Raw genomic sequence first — 17,213 nt, 5'->3', positions numbered from 1 at the left:
ACAGCGAGTGTGATGATATGTAAATAAAAAAAGATTATGGGATGAATTGCAAGTGGCCAAAGGAAACGAATGACTTTGGACCGAGAAGGATATTAGCGATTACTGATGATAGAACGAACAAGAAAAGACAGAGTGCGTGCTGTTGGAAAGAAAACCAGACAGAGAAGAGGACTCGTCTGCTTCTATATAGCAGAGCAGAGCCGTAGAGCAGACAGGTCGTCTGCACCAAGAAGCCGTGTTCCACCTTGGCCTGGGTCGTCCAGATGCTACCAGGCAGGGGTCGCCCCTGAGACGTTGGAACCAGCCCCATGCGGCGGACCAGCGGCTACCCCTGGTCACATCACGAGAGGAGAATATCGCGGCCATGCCCCTGGTCTTCCGGTGCTGGTGTTGGTGCTAGTATTGGACCATGTTGACCCCAAGTTCCGGTTCCGGTATACATCGTGAAGCCAGGCTTTGTTGTTTTCAAGGCCAATGGTTGTGTCTTGATCACGGACACTGCCTTGAAAACGAGTACTGGATGCTACAGCGTAGGAGCCTTGTGCTGTGCGGCCATGTTGACGCCCGCCCGGCAAGCGCCGAGGAAATACATAAGCTTGATGGTTTCAAACTTCTAGCATAACTGGGTAGCTTGGGGCGAGGCGAGGCAGTGCTGGCGCCCTGCGACGGTCCATTGAGCATTGGTGTGTCTCATGGTTGGGTGACAGAAGAACCAAAGGTCCAAAGCCCAGGGCCACCAAAGGCCAGTCGTCGAGCGTGCAGCCAGCTGCAGGGGTTTGTCGCATAAACCACCGGAGCCCACTTTAGACGTTGCGTGGGGCCAGGATCCAGTCACCGGCGCTTTTGGCCGCTTGGCGCCCAGTCTCCAGATCTGTCTCTGGGGATTATGTCCGGTGCGCAAATGAATGATATGATGATTGTTATGTGGCGGCTTGGCCGGCCATCAGCTTGGTATCCTCTCGGTTTTGCGTAGGATAGGCAGCCAGTCACTGTAGCTTCGCCCATCGATCACTTGGTGATGTTGCCGGTTGAGAACTTGAGTGTCGACATGTGGGCCGCTGAGCTCTATTCTGCGCCAGCCCAGCAACATGATCGTCCGCATGATACGCGCACTTGGACAGTGGACTGACTCCGAGTCGTGCCCATTCGAGGCGAATCAAACCGAGTCAGAACAACGTTGAACAAGCAGCTCACGAGCTGTGAAACAATGGCGCTAGTCAACAGTTTCCGTTTCAAACATTCTGTACGTACCAACTTTGGTAGCATTCGCACCTAGGCCAAACGCCCAAAGTGGTAATTCCTGCGCAGCTTAACCTGTTGCGAGGCTGGCCTTGGCTAGCAGCCGGCACTATTGGCGTCAGATGCGGTCTCTCATCTGCGGATCACGCCAATTACCCCACGTTGGGCATTGCAGCCTGCACAGAGTGTGAGAAGCCGTGGTGCAAAGATGGCATGTGTACGGAGTAGGTGCTGCTCGCTGGCCAAGAGCTCGTCCGTTGCAACCCTACGCACGCCCAGAATGGCAGAGCTGGTTGATCTTGCGTATTGCCGTGTCGGAATTCGAACTTGGAGAGAGTGCGGACTGTTTCCTTGGACTCCGCAGTCGGCGCACTACCGAGATCTGATCGTCGCTGACTGCATCTCCAAGCCGTGAGCCCTGATACATGACCCAGTGTTTTCCGTGCGGGTGTTCTATTTGCGGTAGCAGCTATCGACTGAATGCGGAATCGAAGACACGGCGCATGATAGAGCTCGGCTCAGCGTGGAAGAATTGGCGACCATCGTGGATGGTGAAACGCGACAAGTTGAGGGTCGATGTCTGATACGGTGGTGGGTGTCGACTGGCGAATTGCCTGGCCAGTTGAAAATCACCAGCCAGAGCGCGCGCTACTGCAGGAACGACACGCTCCCCCCACTTGCCTCTTCAGGCTGTCTAGTGCAGGGCTGTCCCTTCCTTGTCGAGCATTCTCCAAAGTTCAAACAGACACAAGTCCCATTCGTTGTCCATGGTCTTCGGTTCTCGGTTGCATCACCGCATTGTGAGACACATAACGCCCCGATCGTCGACCGGGGCTGTTGTGCTTCTTTTTCACTCTATCGGGTCACTGTATTTCCGTCTGCGTATTCACGTATTCCAGGGGCTCTATTAGCGCTATAGCCTAGAATAGGTAAACGGACATGTTAGTCGCACCGTTCTCCGTGCGTACCTACTCCTTCATCCACAACTACCGTCGATGCCATCATGCCTGGCCCAGCCGCCCAGTCCAGACCGGAGGTGGCCATCCACCCCTGGTCCATATGACCGTCCACTAACTCTAGCGGGAGCTGCAGGCTGCCGCATCCAACGAACAGGCGGCCAAAGCACGGATCGTTGCTTTTTGGTGGTGGTCTGTCTCGGTGTCTTTCCCCGTCACCTGTCATGTCACCTCAGTTCCCCGTGCAGTAGTGGTTATTAGGCGACAAGGTCCTCCTTAGGTGAGTTCCAATAGCTCAGTTGCTTATGATGACCTTGAGGTTTGACACTTGACAGCCACCGACATCACTTCCACTTTCAGCAGTAGTCCCGATGGTAATGGTAATTGCCACTTGATATTCATATGCTGGCACAACTGTGGCTGATGATCTGATCAACATGTCTCGACCTGACTCGACAGACGAAGCGCCACCGTTATGGTGTGGAGAGTGGCTTCCGCCAAGCCAGGGGCTGTCAACCTCGAGTTTCAGTGTCCGGTCTGTCAACACACCAACAACAACAAAGACTCGGAACCGATGAATGCAAGGATGAAATATTTTTGTGAGAGGCAGTCACGGTTCAGCGAATGCACAAAAGTCTCTTCAAGTTCGTCACTTTCCGTGCTGTGGTATCTGCCCATGCCACTGCTGCGCTCCTCTAATTACAGCTTGGCTTAATTTTGGGGGTCTCGAGCGACGTCCGCGCACATTCCCAAGGGTCCAGCAACAGGTGACCGAATTGGTCAGCCGCCGACTGGAGACAGGCTGCTCACTCGCGATTGGACCTGGGGTCACTCTGGTGCGCGACACACCAGCTCGCCTACCTGAATCTGTTGAATCCAGCCCGCATATTTGGTCTCTTGGCCAGCGGCAGATGCCCCTCGGGATCGGGCACATGTATGGCAGTCATCGGCAATAAATTTCCCTCCGCAATGCGATGCGTGTGTCTACTGCTTTCCTTACCGGACCACTTGCATTCAGCTGGCCATCTTGGCGACGGTGTTCATCAACTGCGTGCAGTTATTAATTACTGTACTCGTACCCTCGGATTCCAAGCCGGATCGGCGGTGGGTGCTATGAGTGACCCCGTCACCCCGATGACAGGGCCAGGCAATTCCAGAATAATTTCCGTAGCTCCACCGTCTTCTGCTGCCCTTGGCTGTCTCGGACCAAACAACGTGGGCATCTCAGTCCATGCCTGGCGCCGCCGACGTTGGCGAAATTACCCGTTCACTCGCGTGACAATTTTAGCAACTTTGGCCTTGGGTATGACTCAAGGTTGTCTCCCATGTGGTGAGCCTGACAGGAGGCTCAGCCCTAGACCAGAGACTCAAGAATCCTTCGCAATCAGACCGTTGGCGAGTCCTCGGCGGGAAGACCGTGAGCTTGTAAAAAGATGGCGACTCGAAGGCGATGTGCTACGTATTCAAACCATTGACGTATAGGCCATGGCGCTATCGCGGACATGTCGCGGATACTGCCGCTGCCCGTGGATAGACTGGAATGCAATTAGCTCCACAGCGTCGTCAATTTGGACGTCTTCTCCCAGGTTACCCTGCGCCATCCCGTGTAAAGACAACTGGAGCACTTACAGTAGGGATATGATCCGTATAATGAAAATCGGCAATTACTGTTGCTTTCGGTAGAGTAATTAGACTCGGAGTCAATTCTTTTGGATGGCATGATTTCTGCCTAGGAGCCAAGTACAACCGGCCTACCTGCGTGGTCTTCAAAGCCACCTGCATCGTTAGTGATAATATGGGAGACATGGCGATCAGCCTTTGGCCACGCTATACATGTCTCTACAGACACAGGGAGTCCAAAAGCAGATTATATCATGACATTGATAATTTCTAGCATTTGATTCAAGAGCATCTGTTATGAAGCTGCTCGATTCCACTATTCTGCGTGGGCATGTAGGTAGCCGCAACAACGTACAACCTCCGCCTCGAAAGCTCAAGTGCCTCCTTGCATCTTCTTCAACCTCGCCTCTGCCGCTCTGGCCCTTCGCTCACGCTCAAGACGCATCCTCATCTCCGGCGTCAGACCCCGAGACTCCTCCTCGCGACGTTCCTGGGGCGTCTTGGTCAGTCCAGCAGCGAGGGCGTTCGCCTTGGCCTTGGCGGCGTTGCGGTCAGCAGCTTCAGGCTCACGACGCAGCTTGTCCTCCTCCGCCTTGCGACGGTCTGCTTCCTTCTGGCTGGCTTCCTGCTTCTCACGCTCGTCCCGGCTGTCAGCTTCGGCCTTGGTCATGGCCGGAGGCACCTTGGCGTCGTCCCACGCCCAACTTGCTTCGCCCAACTCGGACCGAGCCACGCGGAAGGCATCTCTTGTCGCCCTGTCGCCAGCGAGCTCAAAGGGCATCTTGCCCTCTCGATTGCCCAGGCCTGGATTTGCCCCGCCACGGGTCAGGAGACCCAGCACCATGGCGGGTGAGTTCTGGGCCGCCGCAAGATGTAGAGGTCTCGGCGCATGGTGATTTTGCTCGGGGGGTTGCAGCTCAAAGTCAGCGCTGACATTGTTGTTCTTGAGGTACAGCAACAGAGCTGGCACTTTTGACCTCCGCACAAACGCTTGGATCTGCGAAGTATGCAACAGAGCCGTTTCCTCCTCCTCGCTGAGCTTGGGCTTTGAGGGTTTCTGCGCCTTTGTGCTCGCCGACGTCTCCTTCTCCGATGGCTCGACTTGCTTCGTGGGTTTAATCTCCTTGACCTTGAGTCGTGTCAGCTCGATGAAGGACCTCATAAGCTCATTCTGCGTCGCGCGCCTCGTGCTGAACGGGAACCCTCGCAGCCGTGTGTCATTGTGCTTCAGTACCTGCCCGTCATATGGCCCGAACAATGTACGTCGATTGGTCGACCCTGTCGCACGGATGAACAGCAGCTCGGATGTGTCAATGAGCCCTTTCCAGTCCTCAAGCAACGCCCGCACATCCTGGATCAGCGCCTGCTCATTGTATCGACGTATCCCCGCACCGGCCGAATGTGCGTTTCCCTTGGCGTTGTCGTTTGCCGACTGTGAACCACCCTGCTTGCGTCTCGTCGTGTACCTGTGAAACGTCTTGTGCGCAAGCACGGTGGCTTCACGGTTCATCGTAGTAGAGCCCTTGACCGGGCGAGGGGCGAGCGACACCACCATGGCAGCGAAGTGACCGCCACCTATCATGCAGAGGAAGATGTGCGGGCCTTTGTATGCCACCTCGGGCAGTGTGCCATCCTTGTTAGGCCTGGGTATCGCAACTGGTTCCACCTGTTTCTTCTTGATGACCTGGGTGAGATCATCCTGCTGTCGTAGTTCATCTCCGGTAAGAATCGCGCGGTACATGCCAAAGTACGTGTTCTTGGGCAGCAAGGGCGAACTGAACCACAGCAGAGGTGGTTTACTACGCCCAGGTTGGTTTGCCGTCACTGCTCCATCTTCATGTCCGTCCCCGGCGGCCCTGTCTGCTATTTTCGCCTGCCGTTTCAGCAGGGCTGTCAGAGTAGACTCGTGTTTGCCCTCTTCGCCGTCCTCTTCAGAGTCGTCCGAGTCGGAGCCAGACAATGATTCGTCAAGATTGCCAATAAGCTTCTCAAACTCTGTCTCAGACACCGACTTCTGGCCGCGCACCTTTTGCTTCAGGTTGTAGTTGTGGAGGTCGGATCGCTGGTGGCCGCGCTGATCAAGGACCGTTGCGAACGTGAGGCCGCAGAGGGAGCAGCTTTGTGAGCCGACTAGGTTTTCGGCCGATGCGCTGGGGCTGGGGCTTTGCGGTCGCGAGTCGTCGAGTGGCTCTGCAATCTCGTCGTCAGGCTTTGGCTCAAGCGTCTCGAGGACTTGTGGTGGCAGATCGTAGACTGATTGCGTCAGTGATGCGCATGATGATGCGGCGCGCTACCGTACCATGGAGTGGCCTCTTGAGCAGCTCTTCGCTGGGATTCGACATGCTGAAAATACCCTCAGTGTATGCTCGGCAATGGTAGAGAAAGACTGGCTGTAATCGGACCAGAAGCTGGCAGACTTGGATCGCCAGGGGTTTTGTAAGGTAGGTTGTCGCAAAAGCTTGAGGGTGGATAGTGTCGTCGCAATCGACTTTCCTGCGCTGAGTCAATCGGTCAGACAGTCATGGGTCCACTTTGAGGTCCCGGACAAGACTCATTCTGAGCCTTGCCAAGGGTTCACTCTGGAAACAAACTTGTCGTTAATTGCAAAAGAAGTGCTGCAAACTCGTTGTCCTTTTATTTTTCACAAAGTTCTGAGTATTCAAGCTAAATAAGTAGGTACGTAAGGTAGGTCAGATAACAAGAGCTGGCAGGGCTGTCCGCCTCTAGCGGCTCGCGTCACCTCCGCGATTGACGCAGATTGCAGCCACCACGAGGGCACTGTTGACCGAGAAACATGAAAAGTATGCCAACAAAGGTAATCAGTATTAAAGAGCTACTCGCAACGGGCACTTGCTATCGTCAGCTACCTCGAAACTTTTCCGAAGACGTTCGTACAGTGCTGCGGATCATCATCACCTTCTTGTGGTACCCCACCATCGGCAACGCGACGTCACTCTCCCCCACCATCCGTCCCTCCCTCTGCAGCGCCCACCTTCGGAACCTTAACCTGTTTGTTCCCAGTCCTACCTTATTGGTGAAAACGAATCAAGATACATCCCAGCCTAGCTGAAAGATGCATATACTTGGAGCTCGCGTGCTTGTTCGTCATGTCCAGTGCCTGCTTGTCTGTGCCTAGACCGTATAAGTAACGGGTCTAATCCTCCTCCCACCCACGTCCCTTTCCTTTCCTCCCATCTGCAAAAAGACCACAGAATCGATCACCACAAGCAACAATGGATTTCGTCAACAAGTTCACCGGCGGGGACTCTGGAAAGGACTCCAACAACCAGTCCGAGAACAAGGAGGGCCAGTCCTCTGGTGGGTTCATGGACAAGCTCAACGGCATGGCTGGTGGTGGTGAGAAGGGCGAGAAGAACGAGGATAGTCTCGACAAGGGTACGCTCCCCCAGTGACAGTGAATGCGATTTATGTTGACATGTCTAGCCGTCGACTTTGTTCAGGAGAACGTGCTCGGCCAAGGCCAGCAGTCCAACGAGAATGCCGCGGAGCAGGCCAAGGATGAGGCCATCTCGGACTACATCCGCGACCAGTACAAGAGCACCACGGGCACCGACTTCCCCATCGAGGACAAGGACAAGAAGTATGGCGTTTAAGGCATGCCGTACAGTGTCTGAATAGAATAATGAGAACACGAATCGACCACTGAAATGAATGTGTGGAGATGTCAATATTATGTCTATCGAGAAAAGGACGCCAGCATGCTAGTGTAATATGACAAGAAAAGCAAAAACAGCCCGACGAGTACCAACACAGTGAACTCCTCGGTGCCAAACTTGGCCCATGTGTACCTCGGAGCATCCATGATCCTCGACAAGCCCTTCTTCCTCATCTCACCGTCGCCCCACGGCTTGGGCAGCCTCAGGTCATCCAGAATCTGCTCGGCCGTGATCTTGGCGCCCGCCAGGACAATCGGCACACCGGTGCCGGGATGTGTGGAAGCGCCGACAAAGTACGTCCTCTCCAGCTCGGGCGCACGGGTCTTGGGTCGGAACCAAAGCACGTTGAAGAAGTTGTGGCTCAGGCCGAGGATGGCGCCCTTGTCGAGGTTGAACTTGTTCTCCCACGTCAGCGGGGTGTTGACAATCTCGTGCGCAATGCTGTCTTGCACAGCGGTGGTGCCGACGCGCTTCGCAATGATCGATAGCACCTCGGCACGGGCACGCTTGACAATGCCGTCCCAGCGCTGCTCGTCCGCGGGAAGACCGTCGTCCGAGTCGATACCCTTGGACCGCGTCAAGTGACCGACGGGCACGAGCACAATGATCGAGTCCTTGCCCTCAGGTGCAGCCGACGGGTCAACGCGGCTCGGCACGTTGACGTAGAAGCTGGGCTCGTTGGGCAGACCGTGCTTTTCAAAGATGGAGTCAAACGACTCTTGGTACTCCTCCGCTAGGAAGATGTTGTGGGTGGACAGCTCGGGAATCTTGCGGCTCATGCTCCAGTAGAAGGAGATGGAGCTGCATGAGGCGTCCTTCTTCTGGAGGCTGCGGCTGTGGCGCTCGATGCTCGGCGAACGGGGGAGGAGGTTGCTGTACGAGTAGACGAGGTCGGCGTTCAGGATGACAACGTCGGCCGAGAGCTCCTCGCCGCCCTCGAGGAGGACGCCGGTCGACCGCTTGCCGTCGGGCGACGTCAGAACCCGCGACACGGGCGTGTCGAGGCGGTACTGGACCCCCATCTTCTCGCCAATCTTGACCAGCGCATCCACCACCTGGTGGAAACCACCCTTGGGGTACCAGATACCCTCCGCGAACTCGGTGTATTGCAGCAGAGAGTACGTTGCAGGCGCATCGAACGGGCTCATGCCCATGTACATGGTCGCGAATGTGAAGACGCGTCGTAAGCGCTCGGTGTAAAAGTAGCGGCCCGCGCGTGTCCAGATGCTCTCAAAGGGGTGCATGTCCAGGATCTTGGCCAGGAAGCTCGGCCTCACCATATCGTAGATGTTCATAAAGTTCTTCTTGAGCACCTCGCGCACTGAGATCTCGTAGTGGCGGTGGCCCTCTTGCAACCAGCTCACCCAGCGCTCGAAGCCCTCGGGACCTTCCCAGCGCTCAATCTCGCGGCGCATGGCGGCCACGTCGGACGAGAGCTGGAAGCGCTCGCCATCGTGGAACCAGACATTGTAGTTTGTCTCGCAGCGCAGGAGGTCCACACCGGCCTCGGGCATGGTTGTGTCGAGATCGGCAAAGGTGTCGCGGAAGAGCTGAGGGAGGAGGAACAGGGAGGGACCCTGATCGAAGCGGTAGCCTTCATGGTGGATGAGAGAGCAACGACCGCCCGTGAACGAGTTCTTCTCCACGACGGTGACACGAAGCCCAGCTTTGGCCAAACGTGCAGCTAGGGCAACACCTCCAGCTCCGGCGCCTGTGGAGAGAGTGAGCATGTGCTTCTAAAGAGCGATCAACTCGACTTACCGACGATGACGGCTGACTTTGGCTTCTCACTCATTGTGTCGAGACTTCTTGGTGTGAGGTGATCAAAAATGATTGCCAGAGTAAAAAAAATGAAGAAGACCACGAGACGGGCGACCGAGAGTATGTAAGGTAAGGGAGAGAGCACAGAGCTGTCAGAGGCACATGTCAAACGTGGTCGAGAACTCGGATTGCACGAGCGGCAGTATGATCCATGACGGATGCACTATTCACCTATTCTTCTTCGCAATCGAGCTCCAGTCGCGTCCCGCTGGAAGACCGCCTGGCGAGATGCGCCGTCCTGCCCCTCTAGAGCAGCCCATCGCATCGCATTCGGAGCGCGTAGCATGGAGAATGTTTGTCAATCGCATCTATGACGATATGACTTTCCGCCATTTGGAGAATCGGCTAAGCACACGCCCCCCCTTAGCGTCAGGGCAGGCCAGCTTCGTGCCTGGCTGGCACGGATATCGCACATCTTGGCATGTCCGACGCGACGAGACTCAAGTCGCGGACAATTTTTAGAGCCGAATAAAGCTTGTCGCGCGATATCGTGCGCGCATAGTGGTTTTGGTGATCGTCATGGAGTGTGCAATCTCCAACTTCAGCTGTTGCTGTCAATTTGGAGCTGAACTTGGATGAGGGGCTGGCAGACGCTATCGATAAGCATGTCCAGGCAGGACGGAGCTGCCAGCAAAATACTTGTGAGCACTGTCAAATGTAGGCAATCAGGAAAAAACTATACGATTCTACCCAGAAGAAGTAAAGAGTAATCTTTGCTCGCCCATGCGCCAGTAACATGCTTTGACCTGCTCGTGTGCATCTGTCGTGACCGCTTCACCTCACGCCTTGACCAGCGTCTTCCAGACAACTCCAATCCTCCTCCACGCTGGCACAGTGGCCTTGCCTTCTACCCTCAGCCCGCCCTCAGCGAGCACGCGGCCAATCTCCATGTAGCTCTCCACCGCCACGACCATGGGCCCCTTGGCCTCGCCGGGGATCAAGTCCATCGAGCCCCGCGACGACCTGTACCTCTCAAAGGCCTTGCCCAGCAGCCTCTTGCGCATGCGCTCGACCTTGGGACCGGACGGTTGCGCGAGCACGTCGGCTGCCGTGAGGCCCTCCTCCTCTAGCCAGGTCTGGGGCAGGTAGACGCGTCCCATGGCAGCATCGACGGCCACGTCGCGCGCAATGTTGACGTACTGAAGCGCAATGCCCATCTCTTTGGCCGCGGTGTACAGCAAAGGTCGGTTGTCCTTGTGGCCCGTGTGGTGAAAGACAATGTCCAGGCACATCTCGCCGATCGTGCTGGCGACGCGGGCGGCGTAGAGCTGCAGGTCGCTCTCTTCCCGGATGGGACTCTCCCTCTCTGCTGTGAACTCGACGTCCGTTCGGAAACCTTCAAGCAGAGCGTACAATGGCTCGGCCGAGACAATGTGAGAGGGCAGCAGCTCCAGCGCAGAGTGGGCCGACGGTGGGAAGTTGGCGCGCACAAAGTCCTGGGCGTTGGCCGCCTTGGGGGCGCAGTAGACCGAGTCGAGGTGACCCTTGAGCTTGGAGATCCAGTCGAGCGCTTCTTTGGGGGACTCTGCATTGTCGATGAGGTCGTCGGCAAGGCGGCAGTACGAGTATCTGTCAACAGTCAGTACAAGTCAATTGACTCAGACGAGCGACGTACAGTAGAGTCAGGTCCATGCGGATACGACCTGGGAAGACAGAGCTTGCCAGGTAGAAGCTGCGGCTCTTCTTCCTCAGGCGCTCGACCGCCTCCTTGATGCCCGTGATGCGCTTCATGTCGTATTGCGAGGCGGGCAAAACGCGCGCCTCCAGCAACGACATGATCGGCAACGTGTCCGACGGCTGGGGGAATTTGTTGGGGAACGCGTCGCACACCGCGACAGCCTTGTCAAAGGCGGCAATGCCAAAGGCGACCAAGGTGTTGCTGATCAGGAAGAACAGCGCCTCCTCCAGATCCAGCTGGCCGAAAAGCTGGCTCTGCAGCTTGGTCTTGTCCTCAATGGTCCAGATGCCCTGGCTGAGAGACAGCTCGTCCACCACCCAGAGGTAAAAGGTCGGCGCGAGGATCGGGAGTAGGGTGCTTGTCCATGGCAGCGTGAGCAGAATCTCGCCTGTCATGCTCCAGGTGATCAGCAAGAACGGGCAAGCCCAGGTGAGGATCAATCCTGTGTATGTCCCGGCACCATTCTGCTTGATGAGGTAGCCCCCAAATGCTGTCGCGGCCACCAGCGCAATCTGGCCGGCCGTCTTCGCCCTCTGGACCCAGGCTTTCCTCGTGCTGGGCGTGTCAAGGTACTGGGCCAGCAAGACGGGCTTGTTGCAGAGGATGTACATGAGCGAGGTGATGTACGTCTGCACGACGAAGAAGAACAGCTCCTCCACGGGGATGTCAAAGAGGGACCATCCCAAGACGCCGTCAGGAGGATATGTCCACACGCCGGTGCGGATGAGATAGCTGTCCCATGGGATCGTCGCCGTCACGGCCACGACAACGAGGAAGGCGATGCGCACCAGATCGAGACTGGTGAGGAAGGGTTTCGCGGTGACAGTGAGGAAGCCCGCGAGGGGGATTGTGAACTTCACATGCCTTTCTGCTCATTAGTGAGGTTCAACGCAACAACAGCAGCTCAGACGCGCGGTGGACCTACACAAGTGCATAGTCGAGACCCATGGTGATGGATGGCAATCGTCCCGTGCTATCTGTCGGGGAGGTACTGTGCTTTCGTCAAGGTTCAAGGACAAACCTGCCAGGCGAAGCATGAATGTTAAGACGCAAAGGCCGGCAGCGGATGAGAGACATTGAAATCCATTGAATCACCATTCCATCAGCAAGAAAAAAGGCTTGGTACATGTACCTTCGCACTCGGCATCCAATAGCGCGCATCGAGTCGAGCCCCCAGGCGCGAGAGGGCGACGATGCTAGGGGCGTGCGAAAAGGCTGGCTTGGTATGACAATCGACAAGGGAGAATCTCCATTCCATCATTGACTTTCCGATGTAGCCGCCCCGCCAGCTGTAAGGCGTGAGAACCGGGAAGAGGGGCGTGTGGAAAAGTCTATGACGCTACCATCCGTATCCCTGGTACGTAAGTTGAATGTTCACACGTGATTGCAGCTGCGCGCGAGCATGAGGGGATCGGGCAGAACAATTCATTAATAGACTACTGGTGATGCTCATCGTCGGCGGACAAGAGGCGTCCATGTCGATGCTCACATCTGGCGCCAAGCCATGATCTATTCGTACATACATGGTCCCGAGTCTTACACGATTCACTCTTGACGATCTTGAACTTGAAGCCTCATAATCGTGTAATGATAAAGATGCCGATTCAGATGGTGAATTGTAATTCTAGATCGAAATTATCTAGCTCCAGACTGTTCCTACACCATAGGTCCCATGTGCTGCTGTTGGGGATAATAAGCAGGCTGTTCCTAGCCTCCATAGTCATAACCACGAGGTTGGTTGTAAGCTGCGTTGCCGCGCCACCCGCCTCGCCCTCGGTAGCCATTGGATCCTCGCCCTCTCATATTGCTGTTGTCGTTGAACCCGTTCCCATACCAAACATCGGGATACTGCGGCTGCTGTTGCGGGTACATGTGCCCCCCGTAGCCATTGTGGTTTGGCGGATGGGTGTAGCCTCCGTTAGGCGTGTGGGTGTTGTATTGAAATCGTTGTCCTCGACCGCGGAACGCCCCCTGCTGATGACCATTGCCATTATTGCCCCCAGGCCTGCCGTTCTGTTGGACCTTGGCGTTCCCGCCGCTGCCTCCTGAGTTCGACCCATCGGACCCCTGACCATTACTCCCACCGCCTCGACCGCCTCGACCTTGTCCACGTTTCCTGGGAAATGACTTTCGAGGTCCCTTGGGCTTGCGGTCGAGAGTAAAGTCAATCCTCTTGATCGGATCCGTCACCATCTTGTGCTCGGCGAGTCCAATCCTCTCCAGGTCGGCCTGCTTCGCGGTGCAGGGCTGGAAGATGTTCTCCAAGCTCTCCAGGTCCCGAACCTCGGGCACCCACGTCTTCACGTACACGCCTTCTTTATCATAGTCAAAGGCTTGCTTGACTGGATTGAAGATGCGCGCATCGCCGCGAGGATCATTGCCAACACCTGCGACGTACTGCCAGTTCGACCAGTTGGATGACACATCATAGTCGACCAGGTGCATCTCGTACCACTCGGCGCCATAGCGCCAGTCTATGCTCATGTGCTTAGCAAGGAAGCTGGCGACATTCTGGCGCGCCCGGTTCGACGTGTAGCCAGTGTGGAACAACTCGCGCTGCGAGGCATCGATCAGACCCTGGCCTGTAGTGCCCTCGAGAAAACGTTGAAGCACTCGATTGACCTCCTCCGGCGCTGGCGACTGGTCCTGGTGGGCTGCGTCCTTTCGGGGAGTCTTCCACTTCTTGTTATACGACTCGTCTTGTCGAAAGCCAGACAGTCGAAACAGGCGAGAGCCAAACTTGCGCGTACAGAGGCGCATATAATCGCGCCAGAGCAACTCGAAGCGCACGCCCTTGGTACCTTCGTTCTCGCCCTCGCCATAGCCATTTGCGGACGCGTAGTCGGGGTTGGTGCCATCTTCCAGATCCTTCAGCTCCTTGTGCACTTGCCGGGCAGATATGCACCCGAGTGCTAGATACGCGGACAATTTGGTACTAAACTCTACGCCGACAAGGCCATTGCGAGTCTCCTTGTACGAAGTCATGCCCCCGGATGTGATGAGATAGCGCAGACGGTCATGGGCGTTGGTCTCGCCCCCTTTTAGAGGATGTGCGGACTCGGCCCCCTCTGGATACGCGGGCGGCTCAGGAAGCATGGTGGTGAGTGGTGACAGTAAGCGCTGTTCGAGGTCGTCCAATCTGGTTGCTTCGACAAACGGATGTGGTTGTGGTGGTATTGATTCCGGCACGCCTGGCAGGACTCCCTTTTCTGGCAGCGGTAGCACAGGTCGAGGCCGCTCGCGTAAAGGCTCCTGGTTCTTCCGATACGACGTGAATACATCTGGCAGATCTGACGGTTTCTCCAGACCAGTGTCGCGACTGGAAGATGTTAGCATGGGTGTGATGAAGCAGAGGCAATACTGACTCGTCCACAAAGTACTTCTCGTCAGCCCACAGCTTGAAGCCTGTCCCGTTCTTTTTACACACGGCGTCCACTTCCTCCTCTTCTCTTAATTCCTCAAATGACTTCTCGGCAGTCATCCATACATCGCTGACCTGCTGGCCCTGCTCTCCAAAACTTTTGATGATATTGTCGAGGACATCGGCCGTTTTCCCTGCGCGGATGACTAGCGTGCTTCCCAGGCTCTCCAGAGTCTTCTTGACGTCCCACACAGATTCAGCAACGAACTTGGCTCGGTGCGGACCGCATCGCCAGAAGCCAGCTACCTGACTTAAAGCCTGGGGATAGGGTGACTGCTCTCCGTCCTTCAGCAACCCGCCAATTTCGATCTGATGGTGGGGAAAGACGTAGATTGGCAAGACGTGCGTGAAGCCATGGTCTTTCGTGGTTGCCAGGTGGTGGAAAATTGGATTATCGGATACTCTGAGGTCGCGTCGCAGTAGGTAGACGAGAAGCTTGCTGCCAGCCATGGCCCGGACGTAGCGCGAATCGCGTGGTACTTGGCTATGCGCTTTTGCAACAGCAGTTATACTATCGGGGGTATTATTTTGTCGAAGCGAAGCGGACCATGGACTCTATTGCAGAATGGTGTTTGATAGCGGACAGTAGCTGAAGTAAACCGATAAAAGGCAGAAGAGATCAAGCAGCGAGTGACTGTGGGAGGAACGCATCAAGAAAATGCACTGCGAGACAGCAGGCAAGGAGTGACCCGATGAAAGACAGCCTTGGGCTAGGGTGAGGCGAACTGGTCGACGATGATACATGGACTTGACCCAGTAATGAATGAGTGCCCGAGATGGCCAGGGACGATGCGCGATCTGGGCGACTTTGAGCCAAGGGTGCAAATCGAGAGGGCCGGTGTCGCACGCGGATGCTCGCGTTTCAAGACAGATGTGGCTAGGAAAAGGCTTGACATTGGTTCGGGCTTACTCTGTGTGAGATGTGATATTACCCCGGCAGCCTTATTCCTGCGTGAAGCCGGTCATTTTCCTCTGCGTGTCTAGAGCTCGCCTTTCGAACTCCCATGATGGACTGCGGCTATCCTTCCACGATGAGGGCGGATCGGATTGCAGCACAGAGCTCTCAGCAGGATGACAGGTGCATTTTAGGGCCTCGATGACGGCCTTTTAGGTGGGAAGAGGAACTGGAGGGCAGTGGAAGCATGGCAGCTAACGTTAGTGTCCCAAGTGGCAGGCAGATTCAGTTGCTGGAGGTTGCGTGAAGCGCGGATGGAGGGAGGACTGGAGGGAATGGATGACGATGTCGAGACCCCTACGCGTTACCCTCGGGATCGAACCATCTCAAAAAGGACTAGGCTGTCGAGCGCGAACCACACCTTACCCGATTGGGGATGATGCACAAGAAGGAAGGGTCCAGCGGGAAAAGACAATGACGCAGCGTAGAGTCGGTGTTTTCTCTCTTCGCGGCTCAGCTAATTAACCGCCCTGCAAAAAGCGATCACCATTCACCAGCAATCCGATGTCTTCTGCGCAGCAAGCTTATGTCTCATACCGAAGCACCAACATACGGCGACATGCAAAGCTGGCATTGATCAAGCCTCGTCCGCCATTGCCCAGTCTGCAGCCGCCGTCGCGTGGATCTTCGCGGTATCAAACACAGGGAGCCCAGCCTCCGAGCCACGAACGAGCAAGCCAATCTCAGTGCAGCCGAAAAGAAGACAGTCTGCACCCGCCTCTGCCAGCTCGCCTATGATCTTCTGATATGCCTGTCTCGACTGCTCCTTAACGATGCCGTTGCAGAGCTCGTCGTAGATGATCGAATGCACCGTGTCTCTGTCTGCCTCGTTTGGAATGAGCACGCGCAATCCGTATTTCTGAGTCAGGCGTCCTTTGTAGAACTCCTTCTCCATCGTGAAGCGCGTCCCCAGCAGACCGACTGATTGGTAGCCGGACGCCAGGATCTGCTCAGCGGTCGAGTCGACGATGTGGAGAAGCGGAAGCTGTGACGATTCCTCTATCCCGTGGGACACGAAATGCATGGTGTTGGTACAGAGTACAATGGCATCCGCCCCTGCCAGCCTCAGCTTGGTCGCCGCATCATTCAGAAGCAAGCCCGCCTCCGCCCACTTGCCATCGCGTTGGAGGTTGGCGATGTCTTCAAAATCAAAAGAGAATATTATGCAACGAGCGGAGTGAAGGCCGCCTTTGACATGCCGGACGCGCCGATTGATTTCCTGGTAGTACGTGGTGGTGGACTCCCAGCTCATGCCGCCCAGCAACCCTAGCGTCTTCATGGGGAGCGAGTCGTGCCAGTCGCGTGATGGCTGGAGTGACAAGAATTGTGAGTATCGCGGTGCGTCAGGCTGTCAAGTTCCATGGCAGAAACATAGAAATGGCTAGTACCCTGTCAAGGCCGGAGGAGTCGGACACTGGCTGGACTCAAAGCAGAGTGCGTCCGAGGGCTTAGTAACTGACATACGGACGCCCCAGGAACTCCATGTCCCGCTCCTGTGCTCGCTTGACGTCCAATTGCTGTATCCTTATTAGGTTTGCCATGATAAAAAGCATCATATCGCCTTGCGTATTTCCCCGCCTACTATTACTTCCTCGCCCGTATTACAGCACCAACAGCAGGCTGGGGACCGGGATGGGGTCGGCGACATGGAGGCTGGACTCAGTGGACTGGCCCGGGCTTCACAAGTGGATTCCACCTCCTCCAGCCTCCAGCCTCCAGGGCAGCCGGACCCAAATTCTAACCGAGGATAGCCTGCGGCATGCAGCGGCAAATCATACCCTGGCAATGGCTCTGGCGCTGGACCTGAGCGAGGCTACGATCCCAATGCCTTTTTGAGCCGACGAAA

The 17,213-nt window shown here is 56.0% G+C and overlaps 6 protein-coding genes across 6 annotated transcripts; 1 reads left to right on the top strand and 5 right to left on the bottom strand.

Moving 5' to 3' along the window:
- Positions 1-4,073: 4,073 nt before the first annotated feature.
- Positions 4,074-6,458, bottom strand: F5Z01DRAFT_643757 (uncharacterized protein). The gene is made up of 2 exons (XM_046262735.1): positions 6,115-6,458; positions 4,074-6,068 (listed from the first exon to the last, which is right to left on the bottom strand). The coding sequence occupies exons 1-2, from the start codon at positions 6,155-6,157 to the stop codon at positions 4,189-4,191; spliced, it is 1,923 nt and encodes a 640-aa protein (XP_046122546.1). The 5' UTR covers positions 6,158-6,458; the 3' UTR covers positions 4,074-4,188.
- Positions 6,459-6,967: 509 nt separating this feature from the next.
- F5Z01DRAFT_206261 (uncharacterized protein) lies at positions 6,968-7,471 on the top strand. The gene is made up of 2 exons (XM_046258128.1): positions 6,968-7,211; positions 7,260-7,471. Exons 1-2 carry the CDS (start codon positions 7,049-7,051, stop codon positions 7,427-7,429), a joined length of 333 nt encoding a protein of 110 aa, XP_046122545.1. The 5' UTR covers positions 6,968-7,048; the 3' UTR covers positions 7,430-7,471.
- Positions 7,472-7,490: 19 nt separating this feature from the next.
- F5Z01DRAFT_643754 (phytoene desaturase) lies at positions 7,491-9,275 on the bottom strand. The gene has a single exon (XM_046262734.1). It carries the CDS (start codon positions 9,220-9,222, stop codon positions 7,513-7,515), a length of 1,710 nt encoding a protein of 569 aa, XP_046122544.1. The 5' UTR covers positions 9,223-9,275; the 3' UTR covers positions 7,491-7,512.
- Positions 9,276-10,092: 817 nt separating this feature from the next.
- Positions 10,093-11,939, bottom strand: F5Z01DRAFT_670332 (Phytoene synthase; the record flags this gene model as incomplete). Its single annotated transcript, XM_046264547.1, has 3 exons — positions 10,093-10,882; positions 10,929-11,855; positions 11,917-11,939. 3 exons carry the CDS (start codon positions 11,937-11,939, stop codon positions 10,093-10,095), a joined length of 1,740 nt encoding a protein of 579 aa, XP_046122543.1.
- A 759-nt stretch (positions 11,940-12,698) lies between these two features.
- Positions 12,699-14,862, bottom strand: F5Z01DRAFT_670331 (putative cryptochrome; the record flags this gene model as incomplete). The annotated part of the gene is made up of 2 exons (XM_046264546.1): positions 12,699-14,310; positions 14,357-14,862. The coding sequence occupies 2 exons, from the start codon at positions 14,860-14,862 to the stop codon at positions 12,699-12,701; spliced, it is 2,118 nt and encodes a 705-aa protein (XP_046122542.1).
- A 1,026-nt stretch (positions 14,863-15,888) lies between these two features.
- F5Z01DRAFT_205420 (Asp/Glu/hydantoin racemase) lies at positions 15,889-16,994 on the bottom strand. Its single transcript, XM_046258125.1, has one exon. It carries the CDS (start codon positions 16,644-16,646, stop codon positions 15,945-15,947), a length of 702 nt encoding a protein of 233 aa, XP_046122541.1. The 5' UTR covers positions 16,647-16,994; the 3' UTR covers positions 15,889-15,944.
- Between the last annotated feature and the right edge of the window lie 219 nt (positions 16,995-17,213).

This window comes from Emericellopsis atlantica (assembly GCF_019669845.1).
Source record: "Emericellopsis atlantica unplaced genomic scaffold F5Z01scaffold_2, whole genome shotgun sequence".
In the NCBI taxonomy this organism is placed as follows: domain Eukaryota; kingdom Fungi; phylum Ascomycota; class Sordariomycetes; order Hypocreales; family Bionectriaceae; genus Emericellopsis; species Emericellopsis atlantica.
This window is presented reverse-complemented; position numbering and strand designations above follow the sequence as displayed.